Source organism: Amphiprion ocellaris, chromosome 11, assembly GCF_022539595.1.
Source record: "Amphiprion ocellaris isolate individual 3 ecotype Okinawa chromosome 11, ASM2253959v1, whole genome shotgun sequence".
Lineage (NCBI taxonomy): Eukaryota > Metazoa > Chordata > Actinopteri > Pomacentridae > Amphiprion > Amphiprion ocellaris.
Window position 1 is genome coordinate 2738250 of NC_072776.1, and position 25788 is coordinate 2764037.

The 25788-nt window shown below is 39.2% G+C and overlaps 2 protein-coding genes across 3 annotated transcripts; both read right to left on the reverse strand.

Moving 5' to 3' along the window:
- Window positions 1-1609: 1609 nt before the first annotated feature.
- uchl3 (ubiquitin carboxyl-terminal esterase L3 (ubiquitin thiolesterase)) lies at window positions 1610-7947 on the reverse strand. Of its 2 annotated transcripts, XM_023281741.3 has the most exons (9): window positions 7820-7941; window positions 7633-7644; window positions 5786-5914; window positions 5518-5674; window positions 4422-4507; window positions 4015-4062; window positions 2625-2700; window positions 2420-2478; window positions 1610-2339 (listed from the first exon to the last, which is right to left on the reverse strand). In XM_023281741.3, the coding sequence occupies exons 1-9, from the start codon at window positions 7859-7861 to the stop codon at window positions 2250-2252; spliced, it is 699 nt and encodes a 232-aa protein (XP_023137509.1). In that variant the 5' UTR covers window positions 7862-7941; the 3' UTR covers window positions 1610-2249. The 2 variants fall into 2 exon arrangements, with proteins under 2 accessions (XP_023137509.1, XP_054870867.1); XM_055014892.1 differs by lacking the exon at window positions 7633-7644 and having other exon boundaries at window positions 7820-7947.
- Window positions 7948-8784: 837 nt separating this feature from the next.
- Window positions 8785-17392, reverse strand: LOC111576454 (uncharacterized). Its single transcript, XM_023282165.3, has 12 exons — window positions 16991-17392; window positions 16716-16839; window positions 16384-16612; window positions 13320-13590; window positions 12433-12687; window positions 11345-11531; window positions 11001-11249; window positions 10622-10793; window positions 10350-10498; window positions 10000-10170; window positions 9500-9584; window positions 8785-9329 (listed from the first exon to the last, which is right to left on the reverse strand). Coding segments are annotated over exons 1-12 (2208 nt in total). The 5' UTR covers window positions 17306-17392; the 3' UTR covers window positions 8785-9328.
- Between the last annotated feature and the right edge of the window lie 8396 nt (window positions 17393-25788).

A 25788-nucleotide genomic window follows, 5' to 3' on the forward strand; every position in this document is an offset into this window, starting at 1 on the left:
CCGAAAACACACTCTGTCTTCTGAGGCTTCGAGAACATCTTAGAAGAAGGTTTTTTGAATGTTGGTTTGAGATCGTTCTTCTTTTGTAGCATAATCTGACATCATCTGGATATTAAAACTTTCTGTCTTAACTTTTAGCTTAATAAGAACATTACTTGAAATCATAAATGTCCATAGAACATTCTGGAACATTAGATAAAAGGTTTTCTTTTAACCATTATTAATGTTGTGTGAACTTTCCCTGCTAGCTGAAGTAGTGCATGAATACAAGCATTTCAGTGCAATATTTAGGTTACTTGAGCATTTCAACAACATTTCAGAGAGCAATGCCTTCTACTCAGTTACATTTACAGCTGTAGTTACTTTGTAAATTCAGATTTTAATACAAAACCTACAGAAATAATAATAACTTTAAATATATAGCATTTTTTTAAAACAGGGGTTTAAATAGTGCTTTGACAGACGATACAAAAGCAGTCAACCAAGAGGTCAAGTCAATAGTCAAGTCACAGTCATTTACACAGCACACTTTAAACAACAGCCATAGAGCCAAAATGCTTTCCAGTACAGATACTAGTGACAAAGACACAAGTTACCCTGACAAATGTAAATATTATGACCCTACAGTACTATATAAAACACAAATATTGTGCACTAACTTAAATGTTAAGATATATAACCCTTTTATGTTGTCATTTATCCAAATTTATCCAGCTAATTTAAATATTAAGGTTTAGAAGAATACAAATTTGCATGATTAAACTACATATTAAGATTAAAGCTGCACTAAATAAATCATCTAAAATGCAAATTACATATTTATAGATCAGTGATAACACTCCACTGATGTACTAAAGTACACATAAAACACAGTGAAAGGGACTCGGTGTATAATTAGTACTTTAACTTCTGATGCATTAATGTTTTCCAGCACACACTGGAACATAACCAAAAAAAAAAACCCAAACATGATCAGCTGGTTGGTTAAACATAAACCTTCTATGTAAAGCTGCACATGTAAATTAGCTTCAAAATGAAGAAGAACCTCTTCATCTGTGGGCTGTAGGACAGGATGCTGCACAGAGCTCATTTTAACTTTCGATTCACTGTAATTCAGATTAATGAGCTTTCTAATACCCTTAACTCCTGCTATGTGGTTTATCACAGTGGTGATGATAAAGAAACAAGAGGAAGAGGAGTCTGTATCCCTCTGGCACCTTCTCTTCTTCTCATTGCTTGTCTCTCTTTAGTTTGTCCAGACAAAGTGTGAGAGAATAAAGCAGCTTCTGTTTTGAGCGACTAAAAGCATTTTACAATGAAAACAAAGTTTCTTAGACTCCTCAGATAAATGAATGTCAAGTTTGACCAAGTTTAGCTTCTCCCAGTGCAGGTTGAACGCAGCTGAGCTCAAGTTTTTAATCACCAGTTTTGTTTTTTGCTTTTTGTTTGTTTGTTTGTTTGTTTGTTTGTTTGTTTTTTGGGGGGGGGGTGTTTCAGACATGCATATTGATCATTTTTTAAATAATAAACACCAGGTAACTTTATCAAGCACACAGAAAACCGATAAATATCTTACCCTTGATGCTACAGAGGAGATCCACAAAAGAAATGTTTAATAAAGTTGCCTTTTATTTGACAGAATCTCTAATTCTTATTACAAAAAATGTAGGCACCTTCCACACAGATGTGCAGTTTGCATGTTCAGTTGGCTTCACTTGGAGGAGATGAGATTTTCAATAAGCTTTTCATAACACCATCACTGCATACGACATTAGCCTATCACTTTTTTTTTCAAAGCTATGAATGAAATTAAAGCCTGTGTTTCTTCAGCTCGTTTCAACCATGTGGTTAGACATATCATCAAAAACAAACCACTACATACAGTATGCATCTTTGAACTATTGAGTAAAAAAAGTTCCCTCTGCGAAACGTCTGAAAGTTCCTTCTTAACTGAAAGCCAAACACACCATTTAAACAAACCAAAGTGCAGCTTCACTGTCAACTGATTTCTGCAGAACATTTAGAAATGTTTCAGCAGTTGGGAACCAGAAGATTTTCATCAACTATATATACTTTTAATTACACAATGGCATTCGAATTCCCTTAGAATTAATTTACAATTTATGTAAGTGGAGCATTACTTTAGAGTCATATCATTTGTTATAGCATTTTGAGTGGAAGGTAATTTTCCAACACAATCAGCACTTAAGAATGTTTGGCAGTAATGTTTTCTTTTCAACAGGGTTCCCTCAGTATGAATCTTTGGACAGGGCAATGATGGTGAAACGAACCTCCTGAGGGTCACGAGCCATGAAGATCTTACAAACCTCTACGGCATCCTGGAACACGAGGAAAATGATGAATTGCAACGTAGCCTAGAGAGGTGTTTTTTTTACAGTTTCATTCTGCGATATCTTACCTCGAGGAAAGTGTCTTCTGAAGTTTTTCCGTGGACAATAGGGAAAGGCTTCCGGCCATCTAGATAGAAAAAGACAGTTTATCAGGTGGTTTCAGTGTAAGTGTGTCTAAATCTGTCACACTAAGTAATTAAAATCAACAATGTGAAAAAGGTACTAAATATTGTTTCTACAAAAGCATACTTGTGTTTTTCCTGGTTAGCTTACCCAGTTCATATAAATGTCCTCCGACGTTCACAAAAGCTATAAAATGCAGATTCACTTTCTCATCTAAACTTGGGGCCTGTAACAGACAAAAAAGATCTATGTTCATTTTATTGATTTTTTTATTTTTAAAAATGGGACAGTTCGTATTTATGTACACTTCCATGTAAATACGAGAGAGTGTAGCTGTACGGCTAATTTCCCTCTCAAGTCCCATTGGCAGATCAACAATAAAGAAATTACAAATACATAAAACCATAAGTGAACAAAGACAAACAAAAAAGAAAAACAAGCAACAAACAATAACCTGTAGAGCACATAACAGACAAAAGCTGGGGGACCAAGGCAAGCAACCAAGCAGTAAATAATTAACATTTGCACATCAATATATTGCACATACCCCTCTATCATTATTACACATTGCTAAACTACACTTACCCCTCTGTCACTATAACATAAGATTCCACTACATAGATCCCTCTGACAGTATTACACATAATTTGTACATTTCCCATTGTCACTATTGCACATAACATTGCACATTTATCTTAGTCACTATTGCACATATCTCCGTCTACATTACACATAATTACACTATACTAATCATTTTAACACTACTGCACATATCCCATTATCACTATCACTCATGATCCTGAACCCTTGTGTCGTCCTGCGGGTAAGATTGACCCGTTTTAAAGTTTGAAAACGTGGAGAAAAATATATTTTCACAGTGAAACTTCTGATGTCCACATTTTCAACATTTTTGGGAAATCTTTGAACATTTTTTGGTGGGAAAAAAAAGAAATGTTAAAAATGTTTCTTAAGAACATTCACAAAAAAATCAACTAAAATCCAGCGAATTTCACTGCATTTTGGTTGATTTTTTTAAAAAAAATTTTGCGAATGTACTTAAGAGAATATTAGAAATTTTACTGATTTGTATGTAATCACTTTAGATATTTTTAGGATTTTTTGGATGATTTTTACTCATTTTTAAAAAATATTTACATGAATTTTCTTGCCAAATTTGGGGGATTTCTTTAAAATAAAATTTTTAAGGGAAACTTTTAAGGAATTATTGGAATTTTCTTCCTGAAGGTTTTGCAAATTTTCAGAAATTTGGGGAATTTTTTTGCTGAATTTTTGGATTTTTTTTCAGACAAGGAAACAATATTTTTGGTGCCCATAAATGAGGACAACAGGAGGGTTAAACACTAATACACATGATCGTACTGCACAAACCCCACATCTACACATTTAAAACAAATTACACAGAGTCCTCAAGAACATCAGTTCTATTGCATGAAACACTCTTAAGTCTATCAAGATTGACACAAAACGTGATCTTATTGTTGTCAAAAGATACAGAGATAGTTCAAAACTCAATACAAACCTCAGTCTGTCCCTCCTGTGCGCTGGATTCATGTGTAACACGTATACTCTGGAAGAGAAAGTAGGAAAAAAAGACCAAAAGATGTTTTCTTGTAATCTACTTCATGGTAATATGAACTACCGCCTGAACAGCATTTCTCACCTATTTGTTCTGCATCTGTTACATATTAGATTGTTCTCATTTCTTAGATAATTTTCACGGCCTTGGGTATAACATTGTAAAAGAAATTTGTCGGTATCGTAGTCACTGTTACTTATATAGCACATTTAGAGCAACAGATACTGAGCCAGAGTGTGTTCCAACAGATAATAAGATAATAACCCCTCTATGCGACAAGTTCATCACACAAATCAAAAGCCTTCACACATGTGACCACTTTGTTGCTTCATCCTACAGCATGTTCCTACCTCATCTTTTTCCAGGAACGTGGCCCTTTCCTCTGGGGTCATTTTAGAGGTTTGTTCAAGAAACTTCTTAAGAGGAGAATCAGGTTCTGGAGAGACAAAACAACATTCAGTACAGTCAACAGAAAACTGCCTGCAAGCAAAGACGAAACTGGATTTATGCACAGCCTCCTCTTTGTTAGGTTTACATATACAGTCCAGTGCAATCCAATCCAAATGTTTAGCCATAAAGTATGCTTTTATGATGCCTCATATATGTTCAGGGTCATTTGTTCACCATGTCATACAGGTGTATACTCTATCATAAGTTTTGACATCAAGGTCATTTTTTGTACTTTACGACACTGCATTATATTGAGGATTTAGTGTTCACAGAAGTATTTCAATACAAGACAAGTGCAGTACTCCATCAAGGCTGCTCACTCGTTGGATGATTTCCCACGGATAAGTCTGCAGCGGTGGATTTGCAGTAGGATCGCATTCATGTGATCATCAGCAGGCAGCTGACGTAGTGTTCACTTGTTGTCATGGTTACAGTGACGCCGTGCTGCTATCTTACAATGATACAGATATCTTTAACAAATCTGTGGATCCAGACTTTAAGCCACATCCCTGCCAAAATCTAATCACTTGGTCCTTGTGTCATTTCTGACCTTCCCTCAAAATTTCATCTAAATCTGTTTGTCCATTTTTGAGTAATGTCGCACACAGATAAACAAACGTACGCCGATCGTCACGTAAGTCCGCCGTGCTCCTCGGCAGAGTAAGAATGACATCTACTACAAATCAGCTTTCAGCTATGACCTCAGTAATATACATACAGGTCAATTTACACATTTGACAACATCATCAAAACTTGAACATGATAAACTTTAGAAACATGAATTTGTTTTTCATTAAATTACAGCAGATTGCACAGGTACACCTAATAAACCGGCCAGTTAGTGCAGTGGTAGATAATCGGTCACAATATACAGATATTCTAATATGAAACAGAAGAAAGAAAAGGTAATAATTCACAGAATAAAGTGTTAAACTGTCTGTTTTTATTCATTTCTACTTCTCAGTCCCATATGATGCAAACACAGTAAATGCTCACCAAATTCCAGGTGTCCCTGGTTGTTTGCCACTGCATGAATTAATCCTATTGTTCCACAGGCATTTCCAATAGTTTGCTTAATGAAGTAGACGTCTGGGGAGACGTCCTGTCGCTTATCTTTGAGTTTCTCCTCCTCTTCTTGCTTGAATGCCTCATACTGCACAGAAGTAGCAGAGGAGAGAAATATTTGTTTAAAGTGTTTTTAAAGCCATGGAAATGAGCAAATACAACTACAGACATCTAAAGTGGAGATGGACATTAGAGGTACCTTCTCTGTCACTGGGAAGAGGAGCAGCACTGCACACACTGGTCGTGGCACCATGCTGAGCAGCTCTGGGTCCAGTCCATACACATCCCCAAACTGCCAGGTTGACTTCATACCCAAACAGCTGACAAACTACACACAAGCTGAGAGTGAACTGGTCTGCACATCCAGATGACCTAACAATCACATATCTGACAGACTACTTTATTTGTTCTTTCAATTAAATATAGTGTCACTACATGCTACCAATATAACATTCTGTCTGAAAATCCTGGAAAACATCATTTAACCCTCCTGTTGTCCTCATTTACAGGCACCAAAAATATTGTTTCCTTGTCTGAAAAAAATTTCAGAAATTCAGCAAAAAAAATTCCCCAAATTTCTGAAAATTTGCAAAACCTTCAGGAAGAAAATTCCAATAATTCCTTAAAACTTTCCCTTCAAAGTTTTATTTATAAAAAATCCCCCAAATTTGACAAGAAAATTCTTGTAAATATTTTCAAAAAATTTGTAAAATCTTCCAAGTAAATCCTACAAATATCTAAAGTGATTACATATATATTAGTAAAATTTCTAATATTTTCTTTAAGAACATTCACATAAAATCAACCAAAATCCAAGGAAATTTGCTGGATTTTCGTTGATTTTTTTGTGAATGTTCTTAAGAAACATTTTTAAGATTTATTTTTTTCCACCAAAAAATGTTCAAAGATTTCTCAAAAATGTTGAAAATGTGGACATCAGAAGTTTCACTGTGAAAATATATATTTTTTTCACATTTTCAAACTTTAAAACGGGTCAATTTTGACCCGCAGGTCAACATGAGGGTTAAAAACTGTTGAATTCTTTCTGTACAAAATACATGTACACAAAGGAAAATTCTGAGTAACACTACTTTTATTTATGTTCATCAGACTAGTATATAACTATGAAAATTGTTAGAGCTGCAACAAGCAATTAATTTAAATAAACAAACTATTAATTCAATCTACAGCTATTTTCATAGGTGATTCATGACCTTGAAGAACTTTTTAAAGAAAAAAACTAAAACTTTTGTGATTACAGCTTCCTCAGTGTGAATACTTTCTGATGTCTTTCCTACTCTTTGATAGTAAACTGGATATTTTCGGGATGTGGATAAAACTATTCTTTTTTTGAGGGCTTTGAGAAAAACAGATGGACATTTTCCCATTTTTGTACATTTTATACCACAAATAACTAATCAGGAAATTGAGAAAATAATCAACAGATTAATTGGCTATGAAAATAATCATTAGTGGCAGCCCTGATTAATGTGTGCCAACTAAACACGGTTTATTACTCATCAATACTCATGGCTATGCAAACATGTACATTAATTAACTAGTGTGTGTCCATTTAGATGACACTGTATTTACAGAATGAGACAGCTGGAACTATCAAGGCTTTTGACATTGAACTAGGAATAAATCTGTCTGCGGTTGCATTAAGTAAATTTACTCAGAAGTTGAGGTTTCTACTAGTTGTAGAGCTTTACAGGAGATCAGAAAATACATTGTCATATACATGTTGAAGTAAAAATGTCACGAAAAGGTGAACTGATGTGCATGCATGAAAGTTCTGGTTTAAGGCAAGCCTAATTAACAGAACTTCTTAGACAGGAGACAGCAGCTGAGAAATTTACAGTCTCTTGTCTCTGTTTATCCAGGCCTCATTTAACTTTAATAGCTTTGTTTGTTTGTTTTTTTTAATAACAACGTTCCAGTGGGTGTAGCATCCATGCTAGGTAGGCCTTGCGCCTCTGCACAGCACTTTCCCTCAGATTTTCCTCACCTGTCTACTATTAAATACAATAAAAAGGAAATACGTACCTTAGTCATGACCTGAAATGAGAGGACACAAATAAAAACGTTAATCAAACCGCTGTTGTTGTTCTCAAAGCAGCCATAAAGGCTTTTGTTCTCTCTGCTAGCTACATGCTAGCTAGCCGCTCACATGCTCGAGAATGAATGGCTTCGACAAAAACAGCGCGGTTTGGAGAAAACCGACGATACGTACTTCTGGGTTTGACTCCAGAGGCAACCAGCGTGGACAGTCCATTTTATAGCTAAGTGGTTGTGTTCCTGTCAAACGAAAGCTGAGCGTGATTCACTAAAATCAGTTTGACAGCTGGAAAGCGCTTCCGCGTCTGGGAAAGTGTACTTTGACATGTAAGTGAAACGCGGGGGTGACACCCCTTCATTAAAAAAAAACATAATTACACCACATCCAAACTTTGGCGACTTTAGTAGATATATTAAATATACTAGTAAATAAATAATCCTATTGATTTAATCCAAATAGCTACATTGTGGTTCTTTTCTTTAAAAAATGGAAGCTTTTTAAAGGTGATATCCTCACCTTCAGTGTAACAGTGGACCAGTCCAGGACTATGGGCGTGGGGCAGGTTGATGTTTCTGCTCCGGTTTATTCGCTTCAATATGATCTAATGTCTAAAGCAGAGCAGGTTTAGTTTCATGTGACAACAGCAACCATTTAAACAATAATAATTTAAAAATGTTTACCAATATGTAAAAGTTAAAAAAAAAAAGCCCTAAAATCAGACAACAGGTTTTTTTTTTTTAGGTTTATATCAACCAGGAGGGTGCGCTGTTGTTCGCCAATTCAAGAGGAAAACCAATAAATACATTAAAGGGGAGAAAAAAAGCTTATTGTGTTTAATGCTCAAAGTATGGTTTTAATTAGGCTTTCATTTTTTACCTGTACAATGTGAAAAAACATCCTTCAAATGTCTTGCTTTGGCCAACCAAAATTACCAAAATATATTCAGTTCACCATCATGTATGACAAAGATGACGATTAAATCTTTACCGTTAAGATGAAACCAGCAAGTGCATGGTAATTTTTCCTTAAAAATGACTAAAACAATTATTTGATTGTTAATATGGTTTCATATGATATTTTGTAGTTAAGCATGCCACTGGGAAAACCCAGAAAAAAGCAAAATCCCACACACAGTCGTCTGTAATGAAGATTGTTCAGAGTACAAAAGTTGATTTATTGAAACAGTAAATGTTCACAATAAATGCACACAATGTAAACAGGATCCATATACACACACAGATGCTTTTGTAGGCTATTTGTATTACACAACTGCAAAAAAATGACAGTAGAAGTCAAATATTATGCATAATAAACACACTTGGAAACATTAAGCACAGAAAACCAAAGATCCAGGGTAAGAAAACCTTTCAACTATTTACTTATTTTCAACAATATTTACACTTTACACAAATATATGTGAAACTGCACAGTTGAACTGAACCCACACTAACAGGTGACCATCCTGTGTCATTTGAATTCGGATTTGCCAGTAGATCCCTGATAGACAGGGACAGTATGTTGGCTTCAGACCCTCTCTGGATGACTGAAGTGGGACACAACAGTCAGCAAATGCCTCATACAGGTTAAGCCTTTCCATCCACAGTGAGCGGGTAGTGGGTAAAAAAAATGCGACAGTTGGTGATAAACTCGGTTAACGGAGTTGTCAGCAGCTTCTCCACATATTCTAGAGTTTAAGAAAAAAAGGAACAAAGTTTGTAACACAGCTACAGAATATCAACAACCTACCATTACTCTGTCACCGGTGGTTTGATGACTGTTGTAAATATTGCAGTTTTAACTCTAACCATCAGACTGTAAAGAAAAATTTACATTGATACAGACTCTGCTTCTTACCAGGTGTGGGGGTTTTCTTGGCTACTTGGACTGGATAGAGGCACTTCCTGTTCTTCAGACTTCTCCTTTTTTCCACTCCACTCCCCTAAAAGATAGATGGAGCTGAGATATTAAAATTCAGGAGACTATAGATGCATGACATACTGTATGATGAACTGCAGTTGGCTTATACAAACAATACATATAATGGTGCAGTCTGACTCTAAACATCTGTGCAGTATTGTATAAACGTATCTGAGGATGGATCTGCATCTACCAGATGGTAGCAGGTCAGACAACCTCCAGGGTGAGATCGGTCTTCCAGTATGTTTTCTGCTCTGCTGATGCAGTGAGAGCAGAGTAATTCCTCCCAAGAGAGCAGTGAGTAGCCGAGGTGAATAAGGACCAGAGGCAGATGCAGTAAAAGGGTCATGAACACCACCCACAGGATCATCGGCTGCTCACTGCGCTCTTTGGAGGAGTTTTACAAGCGGAAAGTGGAACCAGGCCTCATATCCTACCTGGACAACTAAATCGTGACAAAATCCCAGCAATGGCCTCGTCCCTGTCAGACCTTCTGGGCTCAGTAGATGGGGGTTCTGGGGCGATCAGCTGGTCCAGCTCAGCGGTGAATCTCCCAGGATCATTGAGCACCTCACTGAAGAGGATCTGGAGCAGGTTGTCCACGTAGCCTGGTACATTGGAGCCAACAGAGCCACAACCATTTAACAGACGTGTAAGCGAATATATATATATATATATATATATATATATATATATATATATATATATATATATATATATATATATATATATATATATATATATATATGCATTCATTTTGTGAAAGGTCTTGAATCTTGAATCTTACCAGATGTTGGCTTAGTCTTGACAGCCTGAATGGAGCATTGCCCCTTCTTAGTCTTTGGGCACTTGATTTTGTAGACGAGGGCTCCATCTTTGGTCTTCAGCTGACCTCTCGTCACATTTTCGTTGAAATGAATGGCAGACAGATACAACCTGAAATAACATCATATTCACACTGTAATTTGTTGTCAAAATGGTCTTCATTTGACTAATCGGAATCTTTGCATCGTTAGGTCATTTTCACCATAATAGACATTAAAAAGGAGTTACATTTACCTGCACAGCATTCCACGGTAGGAGAAGACCAGATTTTTGGGGGCAAACTGCAGAAACACACCGTGGAACCTCTCAATCGCAGACATCTGATGGGTCGGACTAAGTTTTGCTACGTCTCTCATCAGGCGTTTGTTCTCCACAATCCTCTGGAACTTGAAGGCAGGTTTTGACGCTGAAATGAAAACATTGTTTTTTATGTTTAGAGCCAAATTTATTGTCAACGCATATCTACACTATATACTTTTTTTTGCAAAATGGTGTTTAAGCATCATTTACCCAAAAACAAGGCAAGTTTAATGTCTTAAATATAGGCTAGATGTTCATCCCATATCGTGTTTTTGCACAGAAAAAATTATACTATATAAGTTTTTCCACGTACCAGGCTTCAGCCACTTCCTGGAGAGGCTACCATCTGTCTCAGAGTGCTGACACTCTGGGAACAGGGCATTGTTGTGGCTGTGGATGTTCTGCACATGGTTGGAAATTGACGCCCATTTAGCGACAGCCTCTTCCCCAGACGACGAAGAGGTGGAGGACCAGTAGAGGTGGTTGACGACACGCTTCTGCCATTTTTTCACCTTGTCACACTTCTGTTCCTTGGCCAGAGCCTCCAACTTCTTAGAAACACCTGAGGAGACATGGTAAGCAGATGAAAGTGAGATTTTTGGGGCTGCATAGCAAAAAGTTTAAAATTACTAACTATAGTAAGAATTTTTGACATACCTTTTGCAACGTGCCACATGTCATAAAAATGTGTGACTTCTGGTTTCTGCTCTTTCAAATACTTCTGTATTTGTGGATGTGTGTCCGTCACTATGGTATTTATCTTCACCCCAGACGCCTCCAGAAAATTCAGACTCCTGATCAGGCCCTCTTTCTCCATGTTCACACTGCTGCCAACTTCACTGCTCTGTGGAAACGCGATCCATCAATCCATCCAATCCAATCAACAACAATGTTCTCTTGAAGGCAAGTCATAACAACACATTATTCATGACAGTGATTTTCCACAGCTTGCTTGGAAGCAGGGGCCAAATTACAAAGCATTTCAACCCTCCTGTTGTCCTCATTTACGGGCACCAAAAAATATTCTTTCCTTGTCTGAAAAAATCCAAAACTTCAGCAAAAAAAATCCCCAAATTTCTGAAAATTTGCAAAACCTTCACGAAGAAAATTCCAATGATTCCTTAAAAGTTTCTCTTAAAAGTTTTATTTAAAAAAAAAAAAAAAAAAATCCCCCAAATTTGGCAAGAAAATTCTTGTAAATATTTTCAAAAAATGAGTAAAAATCTTCCCAAAAAATCCTAAAAATATCTAAAATGATTAAATATATATCAGTAAAACTTCTAATGTTTTCTTTAAGAACATTCAGAAAAAAATCAACCAAAATCCAGCGAATTTCACAGGATTTTGGTTGATTTTTTTGTGAATGTTCTTAAGAAACATTTTTAACATTTCTTTTTTCCACCAAAAAATGTTCAAAGATTTCCCAAATATGTTGAAAATGTGGACATCAGAAGTTTCACTGTGAAAATATATATTTTTTTCCACATTTTCAAACTTTAAAATGAGTTAATTTTGACCTGCAGGACGACACGAGGGTTAAAGTAGACAATTCAGGCTGCCACTTTGTTTCTCCCTGGTTGCCCTGTGGGACTTGAAATATGTATCCCAATAGTTTGGAGCGATTGTCTTTGATATTCAGGCTACTATTCATTTACTACAGATAGTCGGATCAGTGAAGTACATTTCAGAGTAGCTGTCTACTGAAGCAAGACTGGAAAACTTCGGGAACTAAAGCATAATCTCACTTGCATCAGCTGGACATCTACAATGGTTCCGTTATGTAGGTCCATCACTGAGTAGGAACCATATTTATCGTTGTGTCCTGGGATCTTGGCTCGCATGGCGCCTCCCAGTGTGACATCCTCCCTCTGGCTCAGAGTCTGGATGAGGTCTGCTTGTAACCGCTTCCAGGTGGAGAAAACACACGGATCCATGTACGATCTGGCATGATCAAAATATGTTGTTTCGGCTATGGTTCGAACCTTGAGCGCAGACATAACCTAAAGATATAAAAACTCTTGATGAGCACATTGTATCTGACACAAGACTGTTTATGGCATAGAACACACACAATCCATCCATTTTGTACCGTTTATCCAGAATCGGGTCTCTTTGACAGCAAGCTAAGCTGGCCACTTCACCAACGTTTTCCATACAATTCCATATATACAGTCAAGCCTGAAATTATTCATACCTCTAGCAAATTTTGACTTAAAGTTACTATTATTCAAAAAGCTTTTTTTTCTTCGTTTGGAAATGACACAGTTGTCTCCAAAAGATAATAAGACAATGTACAAGAGCCATCACTGTGGAAAAAATAATTTCTCAGCTTTTATTTACATTTAAACAAAAAGTGGCATGTCCAAAATTATTCATACTCTTCTCAATAATCAACAGAAAGGCCTTTATTGGCTGTTAAAGCAATCCTCTTTTTTCATGGTGCTGTTTACTGTGATTAGGTTCCCTGGTAGACCGGCTGAAAAACACCCCAAAGCATTAGGATCCCACCACCATGTTTGACGGTGCGGATGGTGTTCTGAGGGTTGAGGGTTTCTCCTTTTTTATGCCAGATGAAGGCTACATCATTACAGACAGACAGACAGACAGACATTAATAGCAAATGATCTCTTACCTTGTTAAACTGTCTGAATGATGAGCCGGTGAAGTTGACAGCTGCAGACAGATGTAGGTTTCCTGCTGGGGTGCTACCAATGATCGGCTGACTGTTCCACTTGCGGTTGAACTGGCAGAAAGGACATCTCTGTGATACTGACAGAAAGGTTCCCCGGACAAACTTGTTTACCTCACAAGTCTGTCCACAGCAGGGGCAGGTAAGAAACAGGCTTAACAGGCAGTCCTCGTAGATGATGTACTTGGTGACATCTTGTACCGGTGTCACAGGGCTGTGGACAGAAAAAAATATTTTAAAAAATCAGACTACAAGTTAGCAGAGTCGAGTACAATTTGTCAGTTTTCTAAATGCAGCATCACGCTGAAGAATTGGTGAACAGATACATAAAGCGCAAGGTACTAAATAAACATAATAAACAGTAGAAATCTGCAGTGAAAAGGAAACTAGTGATGTAGACAGTAAAGAAGTTTAACATGTGCAGTTAGGAGTGCAGAAAGCGAGTGGAATGGTAGTCAGTGTGGAAGAAACTGTTTCAGGTTGAAAAACAGAATTTTTACTTAAGTTTAAGAGAAGAAAGAGAGTGAGCATGAGTGGCACATTGAAGCACATACGCAGGTTGCATCACTACACAACTATCTTAAAGGCAGACGACTCATATTATTTGCTCAACACTCAAGTCTGTCTGGATGAATTTTGATATACATGTCTGTTTGTCAATATAAGTCTGTTTCACAAAGCAAACGGCAACTGAAATCTGTTTTGTTTTTTTGAGAGGACAGGTTACACTTCATTATTACCAGGCTGTAATGACTAAAGAGCAAAAGGTGCACAAAGGGTTCAACACAGGTTTGTTTGTCACTTTTACCCTCCTCACATAGAGCACAAAGTTTCACACACAGCGATCTGATGATCAGTGTGAAATAGTCTCATGAGAGAGCTGTAAGTCTTATGGCAGAGCAGAAGACAAGAGATTATTATACCTACATGTAAAGTTGTTCATAAGCTTACATACTCTGGCAGAATTTGCGATTTGTTTGGCCATTTTTCAGAGAATATGAATGATAAGAGACAAATTTTTTTTCCCCACTCATGGTTAGTGGTTGGGTGAAGCCATTTATTGTCAAACAGCTGTACTGACCCTTTTAAAATTATACTGACAGCAGAAACTACCCAAATGACCCTGATCATAAGTTTACATACCCTGGTGATTTTGAATGGCTACTAAAGGTAACCTTCCCCACCTGTGATCTGTTTGTTTGAGTTTCTGGGCTCCTTGCATCTTTCATCCAGTGCTGCACTGATGTGTCTGGATTCTACGTCATGTGAAAAGCAAAAGAACTGCCAAAGGATCCGTGGAAAAAGGTAATTGAACTGTATAAAACAGGAAAGGGATGTAAAAAGATATCCAAGGAATTGAGAATGCCAGTCAGCAGCGTTCAAACTCTAATTAAGAAGTGGAAAATGAGGGATTCTGTTGAAACCAAACCACGGTCAGGTAGACCAACAGAAATTTCAGCCACGACTGCCAGGAAAATTGTTCGGAATGCAAAGAAAAACTCAAAAATAACTTCAGCTGAAGTACAGGACTCTGTGAAAAAAAGCGGTGTGGCTGTTGATGCACAATTAGGAGAAAAATGGGCTGCATGGTCGAGTCGCCTGAAGAAAGCCGTTACTATGCAAATGCCACAAAGCTTCCCGCTTACAATACGTCAAAGAGCACAGAGACAAGCCTCAAAACTTCTGGAACAAAGTCATTTGGACTGATGAGACCAAAATTGAACTTTTTGGCCACGACCATAAACGTTATATTTGGAGAGGAGTAAACAAGGCTGATGATGAAGGTACACCATTCCTACTGTGAAACACGGAGGTGGATCACTGATGTTTTGGGGATGTGTGAGCTACAGAGGCACAGGAAACAAGATGAATGCAGCATGTTGTCAAAAAATACTGGAGGAAAATTTGCACTCATCAGCCTGGAAGCTGCCCATGGGACGTACTTGGACATTCCAACATGACAACAATCCAAAACACAAGGCCAAGTCGACCTGTCATTGGCTACAGCAGAATAAAGTGACGATTCTGGAGTGACCATCTCAGTATCATTGAGCCACTCTGGGGAGATCTCAGATGTGCAGTTCATGCAGGACAACCCAAGAATTTACAGGAACTGGGGGGGGTTTGCCAAGAAGAAAGGGCAGCATTACCATCTGAGAAAATAAAAGCCTCATCCACAACTACCACAAAACACAAGCTGTCACTGATGTTAAAGGGGGCAACACACGGTATTAACCCTCCTGTTGTCCTCATTTACAGGCACCACAAAATTGTTTCCTTGTCTGAAAAAAATCCAAAAATTCAGAAAAAAAATTCCCCAAACTTCTGAAAATTTGCAAAACCTTCAGGAAGAAAATTCCAATAATTCTTTAAAAGTTTCCCTTAAAAGTTTTATTTTTAAAAAATCCCCCAAATTTGGCAAGAAAATACTTGTAAATATTTTCAAAAAATTAGTAAAAATCTTCCAAAAAAATCCTAAAAATATCTAAAGTGATTCCATATATATCAGTAAAACTTCTAATATTTTCTTCAAGAGCACTCAGAAAAAAAATCAATCAAAATCCAGCAAAATTCGCTGGATTTTGATTGATTTTTTTTTCTGAATGTTCTTGAAGAAACATTTTTTTTGAACATTTTTTTTTTGCACCAAAAAATGTTCAAAGATTTCCCAAAAATGTTGAAAATGTGGACATCAGAAGTTTCACTGTGAAAATATACATCTTTTCCCACATTTTCAAACTTTAAACCGGGTCAATTTTGATCCTCAGGACAACACGAGGGTTCAGAACTGGGGTATTAAACAAATGATCAGGGTCATTTGGGTAGTTTCTGTTGTCATTATGATTTAGAAAGAGCAAACACATTTGTTTGACAATAAATGGCTTCACCCAGCCACTGTGAAAGAAAAGTTTTGGTGTTATCATTCATACTCTTCGCAAAATGGCCAAGAAATCTGCCAGGGCATGTAAACTCATGAGCACAACTGTACTGAACTGACAAAGATTACCTCCCATTGGTTTTGTCACTAAAGGCGGAGGTGCTTTGATGGAGTGAAATGTCATCAGGATCTGGCAGGGGGTCCTCTGACTCTTCTGTACCATCCGGCAAAGCATCGATGCGTCTCCTTTTCAAAGGCGGAGGCTCCTCTTTAATGGTAGTGGAAAGAAATCCTCCGAAGCCTGAACACACATCTGTGTTGATTCCAAACGCTTTGCTGGATGGCTTGACTTGGATAGCTGCAACATTACACACACATATATATGCATTTAGTCTACATTTAGTGGGAAAACAAGAGCACAGCTTGTCATAATAGATAAACAGAAGCCACGGGTGACACACCTTGACTTCGTCTGTGTATTAAAGTGAGATGTGACAGCTGAGTGGACACTGTCCTCTGAGGTTTCTCCAGTGGTTCACACTGACAGCCCACATCTCTAGTGTGTGATCTCAAAGCAGTAATGCTCTTAAAAAACACATAAACACAACATTCACTGTAGAATTCCCCCATTAAAAGCAAAGCCATACAAACAAGCAGCCTCGTATTCATGTCGTATGGTGTGTTCTCAGCTGTCTGGACCGTGGTGGCTTCATGTGCTGCAGATAAATCCACTTACCGGAGGACTAATATGATGGCTCGTACTCGCTCCATCTCCGGGATAAATGGTCGGAACAGCGTCCGGCTTCAGGATGAGTTTGGTGGCGAAACCCATCTGTTTCTGGATAAAATTTTCAAAGCAGGTTTCGGGGAAATGACTGCTGCAAACCCGAGTCTTATCTGGAAGTTTGGCTGGGATGTTGCGATTTTTCCAAATAAAATGCACCCATTTCATTCGGATATTCACATCTTTAGGTAAAACGTGAAGGCTCACGATTTCTTTATCAGCTTTGCACCCGAAAACAGAGCAAGTCTCTGTCATTGCTTTGAACATAGTGGAAATTAGCTGGAAAAAAAGAATAGCGATGTGTAGCTACACCTTCTTCTTCTTCGTCTGTTGCTGCTCCTTCTTCTTCTTCTTCTTCTGCTTCTTCTTTTTCTTCTTCCTTAATAGTACATTCACACAATTCAAAGCACTATCGCCACCAACTGTTAAATCACATACTTCTTACACTAAATTATTAGGGTCCGAGCACCGAATGGTGCGAAGACCCTATTGGAATTGGTCGGGTTTCTTATTATTAGGGTCCGAGCACCAACGGTGCGAAGACCCTATTGGAATGCAAGGAATTATTTATTATTATTATTATTATTATTATTATTCTTTTCCGGACTTTTGAATTGCCTTTTTGGCGGCCTTATCATACCCCAAAATGCGTGAAACTTGGCATGCTCATCAGGACTGGCGAAAAATTTGATATTTTATGGGAGTTGCGCATGTGTGTGGCAAAATGGCTCCATAGCGCCCCCTGGAAAATTGAAAATTTGGTCATTAGGCCAACTGGCAAAGTGTTTCATCTACAGCTACAAAATTTTGTAGGCACATTCAGCACATCAGGAAACCCAAAAAAGTCAATCACGACCATACTGTAAACCCAACAGGAAGTCGGTCATCTTGAATTAGCTGTGAATTTTGATGACATTAATAACTCAGCGGGGGTAAGTCCGAGAGACGTCAAATTTGGACAGTATATGCAACACTGCCTCCTGATGAAAAGTTATCGAAATGCTATGCAAAAGTCAAAGGGCGTGGCCATGGCGACTCCCAAAAACGGATCCTTCGCCATGAAACAGGAAGTGGTGTCTGACTCTGCTGTACATGCTCCAATCTGCCTGAAATTTTACATGCGTGATCAGTGTCCAGCTCTGACGACATCCATGTGGTTATGTACATTGACAGTCATAGCGCCACCTTGTGGTACCAAGAAATAGACATTTTTTACATTTTGATGTACTATTCTTAGCACGTTGACCAGAATCACTTCAAATGTGGTGACATAAGCCTGAACACATTGATGATGATCCCCAGAGAAAATGGCGACTCGTCGTCAAGGGGCGTGTCTGTGGCGGCGCGGCGAATTTCGATTTCTCGCCATGAAAATTGAATTATTAATATCTCAGCTTAAAATGATCCAATCTGGACCAAACTTGATGTGATGGACACCAGTCAAGTTCTGAACACATCCACATTCATAAATTTAGAAATACTCATAGCGCCACCTATTGGCAAAAGGAAGAAATTGTCATTACATTTGCACCTACCATTGCCAGAAACTTTGTCATATCATCCTGAAAATTGGTCAGCTCAGTGTTTCCCCCTTGACGATGCTACAGTGTGAAGATTTTGACGATTCATAAAATTCTGTTGCCGTGGCAACGTATCATTTCCGTAATAAACAAAGTTCTTTTTGACAGGTTAGGAACGCTCATATGCTCGCCAAAATTGCCACACACATCAGGACTGCTGAAATATTTGATATTTTAGACAAATTGTCCATGACTGTTGCAAAATGGCTCCATAGCGCCACCTGGAAAATTTCAAACAGTTACTATGGCCAGTACGTGTCACCTAGAATTATGAAACTTGGTAGGCATATGTAACTCGTCAAGACACACAAAAATGTAGTTGACACCCATGCCCAAAACCCAACAGGAAGTCGGCCATTTTGAATTGTATGTCATATGTTTTGACGATTTTTGGTCATTTTCAAAAGCTATAATCTCAAACAGGGTAACACCGAGAGAGCTGAAATTCGGCCAGGATATACTCCAGGCACGGTTGATCAAAAGTTATCAAAATGCTCCGCAAAAGTCTGAGGGCGTGGCCATGGCGGCCTCCTGAATTTTGATGCTTCGCCATGAAATATCAACTGCTGTGTAACTGCCCTAAACATGCTCCAATCTGCCTCAAACTTTACATGTAGGATCAGAGTCTTACCCTGATGACATTCATATGTTGAAATACAGCCACAGTCATAGCGCCACCTGTTGGATTCAAGAAAATGTTCTATAACTAGCCTGTACATGGTCCAATCTGCCTGAAATTTTGTATGTGTGATCAGAGTCCAGTCCTGATCACATCCATAGGCCGACATAAACTCTCGGTCGCAGCGCCACCTGGTGGATGGAAGGAAATGGTCTATAACTAGCCTGGACATGGTTCGATCTGCCTGAAATTTTACATGTGTGATCAGAGTCTGACCCTGATCACATCCATAGGCGAATATACACTCTCGGTCGCAGCGCCACCTGGTGGATGGACAGGAAATGCTCTATAACTAGCCTGTACATGATCCGATCTGCCTGAAATTTTACGTGTGTGATCAGAGTCCGGCCCTCATCGCATCCGTAGGCCGACATGCACTCTCAGTCGCAGCGCCGCCTGGTGGATATGCGTGGATTCGCCGACCGGCACGGATGCGAGGACCCGTCCAATGCTGCTTGCAGCTTTAATTAGGGTCCGAGCACCACGAAGTGGTGCGAGGAACCTATTGAAACCCTAAGAATTATTATTATTATTATTTTTCTTCGTCCGCCGGGAAATCGGCCTTTTTGACGCCCTAAACATACACGAAAACGCATGAAAATCGCCACACACATCAGAACCGGCGAAAAATTTGATATTTTAGGGAAATGGCAAAATGGCTCAATAGCGCCCCCTAGAAAATTAAGAAAATTCGGCCCCCGGACAGTGTTTGACCTAGACTTCTGAAATTCGGTACACATATGTAACTCATCAAGACGCACAAAAAAGCTTCTTGCATCATTACCCATAATGCAACAGGAAGTCGGCCATTTTGAATTATGAGTCATTTTTGGACATTTTTTGATATCTATAAACTCAAACAGCGTAATCCTGAGAGAGCTGAAATTTGGCCAGGATGTACTCCAGTCATGGGTGATCAAAAGTTATCAAAACGCTCCGCAAAAGTCTGAGGACGCGGAAATGGCGAGCCACGGAATGCGGCCATTTTGAAATATGATTCATATTTTGGACAATTTTGTCATTTTTGGACATTTCCAAAAGCTATAAACTCAAACAGCTTAACCCCGACAGAGCTCAAACTTGGCCAGGATGTACTCCCATCATGGTTGATCAAAAGTTATCAAAACGCTCTGCAAAAGTTTGAGGGCGTGGAAATGGCGAGCCACGGAATGCGGCCATTTTGAAATATGATTCATATTTTGGACAATTTTGTCATTTTTGGACATTTTCAAAAGCTATAACCTCAAACAGCGTAACCACGAGAGAGCTCAAATTTGGTCAGGATGGACACCAGTCATGGTTGATCAAAAGTTATCAAAACGCTCCGCAAAAGTCTGAGGGCGTGGCCATAGTTACCAGCGGAATGCGGCCATTTTGAATGTCTTGCCATGAAACAGGAAGTGCTGTCTAACTAGCCTGTACATGCTCCAGTCTGCTTCAAATTATACATGTGTGATCAGAGTCCAGCCCTAATCACGTCCATAGGTTGATATACACTCACAGTCATAGCGCCACATGGCGGCCATTTTGAATTTCTCGCCATTAAACAGGAAGTGCTGTGTAACCAGACTGTACATGCTCCAATCTGCCTGAAATTTTACATGCATGATCAGAGTCCGGCCCTAATCACATCTTTGTGCCACTTGGCGGTCATTTTGGATTTCTCGCCATGAAACAGGAAGTGCTGTGTAACCAGCCTGTACATGCTCCAATCTGCCTGAAATTTTACATGCATGATCAGAGTCCGGCCCTAATCACATCTTTGTGCCACTTGGCGGCCATTTTGGATTTCTCGCCATGAAACAGGAAGTGCTGTGTAACCAGCCTGTACATGCCCCAATCTGCCTGAAATTTTACATGCATGATCAGAGTCCGGCCCTAATCACATCTTTGTGCCACTTGGCGGCCATTTTGGATTTCTCGCCATGAAACAGGAAGTGCTGTGTAACCAGCCTGTACATGCTCCAATCTGCCTGAAATTTTACATGTATGATCAGAGTCCGGCCCTAATCACATCTTTGCACCACTTGGCGGCCATTTTGGATTTCTCGCCATGAAACAGGAAGTGCTGTGTAAGTAGCCTGTACATGCTCCAATCTGTCTGAAACTTTACTCTCAGTTGCAGCGCCTCCTGGTGGATATGCGTGGGCCAGTCGGGCCGCTCGGATGCGAGGACTCGTCCAACGCTGCTTGCAGCTTTTATTGGTTTAGTGGTTGGAAGTCAATAAAACATTAGCGTCAGTCAAATTGAATGCGTCAGTGGATGGAAGTGGTGGTTGCCTTGTGCTGCTCTTCACTTCACTGCAGCTCCATGGCTCCATCTGCTGGACGGACAGAAGTGCAGCAGCTGATGGCAGCTTCTTTGACCTCACGCTGCTGTCAGACCCCAGATTAGGGTTTATTTCAGATATATATAATAGAAAATAGTAATTAAAAAATAAGCTGATGTTGTATTTTTGCAGCAGTGAGTTTTACAGGGTTAAGAGCAACCAGTCAAAGGTTATTACTGAGGATTTTAAACAAAAACATTCAGGCAAACAGTTAACATCACAGGGTGCCTGACATGTTTGTTTTTTTTCCGGGTTGATACAGATTTTTTTGTAATCAAGGAGATCAATAACCAAGATTTGGAATCACTACACATTTGCAGAAAAAATAAAGTTTTTGAACAGCACATAAAGTTAAGTTAAAATTAAAATAATCACGAGTTGCAGCCTTTGCTTATTTATGTTTTACATGCTGAAGTTGTCCTTCAGTGTTTCACTGATCAGATTGTGCTGTGGGCAGGAACAAGATCAGAGGGAGGCAGCTGCAGCAGACCCAAAGTAGTTTCACATTCATTTATCTGATCAGATTTCAGGGTTTTTTTTTTTTTTTTGTTTTGTTTTTTTTTTTTAAGAAATGGGACCAATAATTGAAAACATGCTAAATATCAGATGGGATCATTGGTGTCACAGGACATCTGCAGACACAGGTCAAAGATTACAAGGAGTTTATTTAACGAATGAAACTAAAACCAACACAGAAAGGATAACTAAACCAAGGTGAAAACAAAAAGGGGAAACCAGACTAATTGTAGGAGAAAGGTTCTGGTTTCAAAGTCTCTGGTCTGGCAGAGAGCGGAAGAATGAAGAACCGGGCCTTCGTGGATTAAGGTGATTGAGAACAGGTGAATCAACCCCCACACCTGTGAGAGAGATGGATGGATGGATGGATGGATGGATGGATAGATAGGTAGGGAGGTAGATGGACCATAGATAGATGGATGGATAGGTAGATTCTGCAGTGGGGAAATTTTCAGTGTGGCAGTAGCAGATAGGAAAAAAAGTAAAAAGAAAAGCAGCACTCAGTGCACAGATATAAATAGATGCTTTCTCCTTAGAGAAGAAATAGAAATGCTTCTAAAAGAAAAAAATCTTGTGAAATTGCACATATTGACTTATTTACATTTTATTGCAGTTACTTCATGGGTGATCTGAACTACTGGGAGCAGGTTTGATTGAACACAGTCTGACTGCTGCAGGAAGGAAGGACCTCCTTCAAACATCGTGGGTGAAGCAGTCTGTCCCTGAAGGAGCTGCCGGTGATGGTCCTGTTTCCTGCAGGGGGTGGGAGATGTCCTCCATGATAGACAACAGCTTTGTCATCATCCTCCTGTCTAACACCAGCCCAGGACAGAGCTTGCTTTCTTAACCAGTTTCTTTAGTCTCTTCCTGTCTGCAGCCGTGATGCTGCTGCTCCAGCAGACCACTCCATACAGGATGGCTGATACCACCACACAACCATAAAAGGTCCTCAGAATTGCTCCCTGCACCCCGAAGGACCTCAGTTTCCTGAGCAGGTGAAGTCTGTTCTGACCTTTCTTACACCGTGCGTTGGTGTTCTATCTCTAGACATGTTTGAATGTCTTTATCAATAAATGGTCAAACACATGTTGAGTGTCAGTTCAGCTCTTTGTTCCACACATGTATATGTTCCTATGTGATTGGTGTCTTGCAGTCAGAGTGTAAAGAATTGAAGCTGTCAGAGGCTTTCTGTGGTGAAGAGGCTGCAGGACATCAGCTGCTGCAACAGGTGACGCCTTTGTTCTTTGGCTCCAACCAGAACCAGCAATAAATCAGCATGAGCTGCAGCTTATCCACCTCATAGAGTGTATAATAAAGAAACCAAGAGGTTTTAGTTGATAGCTGTCTCTAGTGAATGACCAGCAGTGTCTTGTTCAGGTTGTGAGGAGAAGTAAAAAGCTTACAGCAGCTGGTATTCCCGGGTAGTCTCCCATCCAAATACTAACCAGGCCCAACCCTGCTTAGCTTTGCAGATCAGATGAGATTGGGTGTATTCAGTCTCAGAAACAAACCTGCAATGTAAGTTCTGTACCTCACATGATTCAAATCTCCACTCACACCTTTTATTTGTCCTTTGATTGCTCCAGTACTGATTGATGCCATCATTTAAGCCAATTTACAACAACACCTTGTAGGAAATGTGGTGCAGAGGTAAGTTCTGTGCCTCACATGTTGAAGGTCCATGGTTCAAATCCCCACTCACACTTTTTATGTGTCCTTTGGATGCTCCAGTACTAATTGCTAGCATCATTTAAGCAAAGTTAGAGCAGCATCTTGTAGGACAGGTGGTGTAGAGGTAAGTTTTTTGCCTGGCATGTTGAAGGTCCCCGGTTGAAATCCACCTTAGTACCTTTATTATCTTCACCTCCTTAATAGTTTTGTGTACCATCATTTACGAAAACTAACACTTACACCCAGTAGGAAGGATAGCGCAGTGGTAAGTTATCTGCCTCTCATCCAGGAGGTTTTTGGTTCGAATCCAGCCCAGGGCTCTTTTGACACTTTATAAGATAAGATAAAGATAAGATAAAGTTCTTTATTTCTCCCCACTCCAGGGGAAATTTACATTGTTACAGCAGCTTTATTTAAAATATATACATACTTTGGCTGTATGACAACCTCTTTCAACCATCATTACAACAAAGTCCACGAAGGACCTTGTGTGAAAGATAGCTCACACATAGGTTGTGTGTCTGTCATGTGGAGGGTCATGGTTCGAATCCCCACTGGGAACCTTGTGGAGGATGATAGTGGAGTGGAAAGGTTGTGGTCTGTGGTGTGGAGCGTCGGTGGATTGGAGTTGAAGGGTGGTTTCTGTGGATCCAAGATGTTGCCCGAAAAAGGCAAAGAGCGCAAAGAGCGCAAAGAGCGCAAAGAGCGCAAAGAGCGCAAAGAGCGCAAAGAGCGCAAAGAGCGCAAAGAGCGCAAAGAGCGCAAAGAGCGCAAAGAGCGCAAAGAGCGCAAAGAGCGCAAAGAGCGCAAAGAGCGCAAAGAGCGCAAAGAGCGCAAAGAGCGCAAAGAGCGCAAAGAGCGCAAAGAGCGCAAAGAGCGCAAAGAGCGCAAAGAGCGCAAAGAGCGCAAAGAGCGCAAAGAGCGCAAAGAGCGCAAAGAGCGCAAAGTTCTTTTTTTATTTATCAGTAAAACTTTTTATATTTTCTTCAAACACAAAAAATCAACCCAAATCCACTGAAATTCGCTGGATTTGGATGTTCTTGAAGAAACATTTTTTTGAACATTTCTTTCAAAAAATGTTCAAAAAAAGTTCAAAAAATTTCCCAAAAATGTTGAAAATGTGGAAGTTTTCACTGTGAAAATATTATTTTCCCCCACATTTTCAAACTTTAAAACAAGTCAGTTTGACCCACAGGACGACACAAGGAATAAACCTGTGCTTTATTGATAATTAAAGGCAAGTTTTAAAAGAACTTCCACTCATTTGTATGTGAACAATGATTTCAAGTCCATGCATTCAATCTCTGTAAGTCTCAGCTGTTTCTGTCCTTTGAATTTGAGAACAGACATCAATGGTTTCTATATGATTAGAGGTGTACAGATTAGTATGAATCCCTTTCTTTACTATTCCACAGCCTTTTCCACTGTGTCTTAACCCTCCTTTATATAAATATATATGTAAAGCTTTTGCCTCTGTCTTACTTATCGCTGTGGCATTTCTTCTCAATCTATTTTTGCCAAGATGATCCACAACCTCATTTCTCTGGTTGCCCACGTGCACTGGTGCCCGTAAAAACTGCACGTCGACTCCTAATCAAATTGCATAATGTCTTAACAGACATCCTGTCTGCATCCTGAGGAGGTAGGCTTGAAATTAGCTGGGGCTGCACTCGATTCTGAGCAAAGCGGTATCTGCAAAGGTTTGACTTCTTTCCACTGCAGGGCCATCGTTTCAGCTGCATATACAGATATACAGAGGTGGAAAAAAAGGTTTTTGGACACCATTAAAATTTTTCACAATCTCAAATATCATGAAATATTTGTGGATTTTTTTTGTGTGTGTTTCAAAGGGTGTGGCTGCAACAGGCATAAACAAATACAAATGATATTTTTTTGTTTATTCTTTACAAGAAAAACTAACAAAACTAAATTCTACCAAAATGCCCATTGTCAACTTTAAGTCTTTAATGGCTT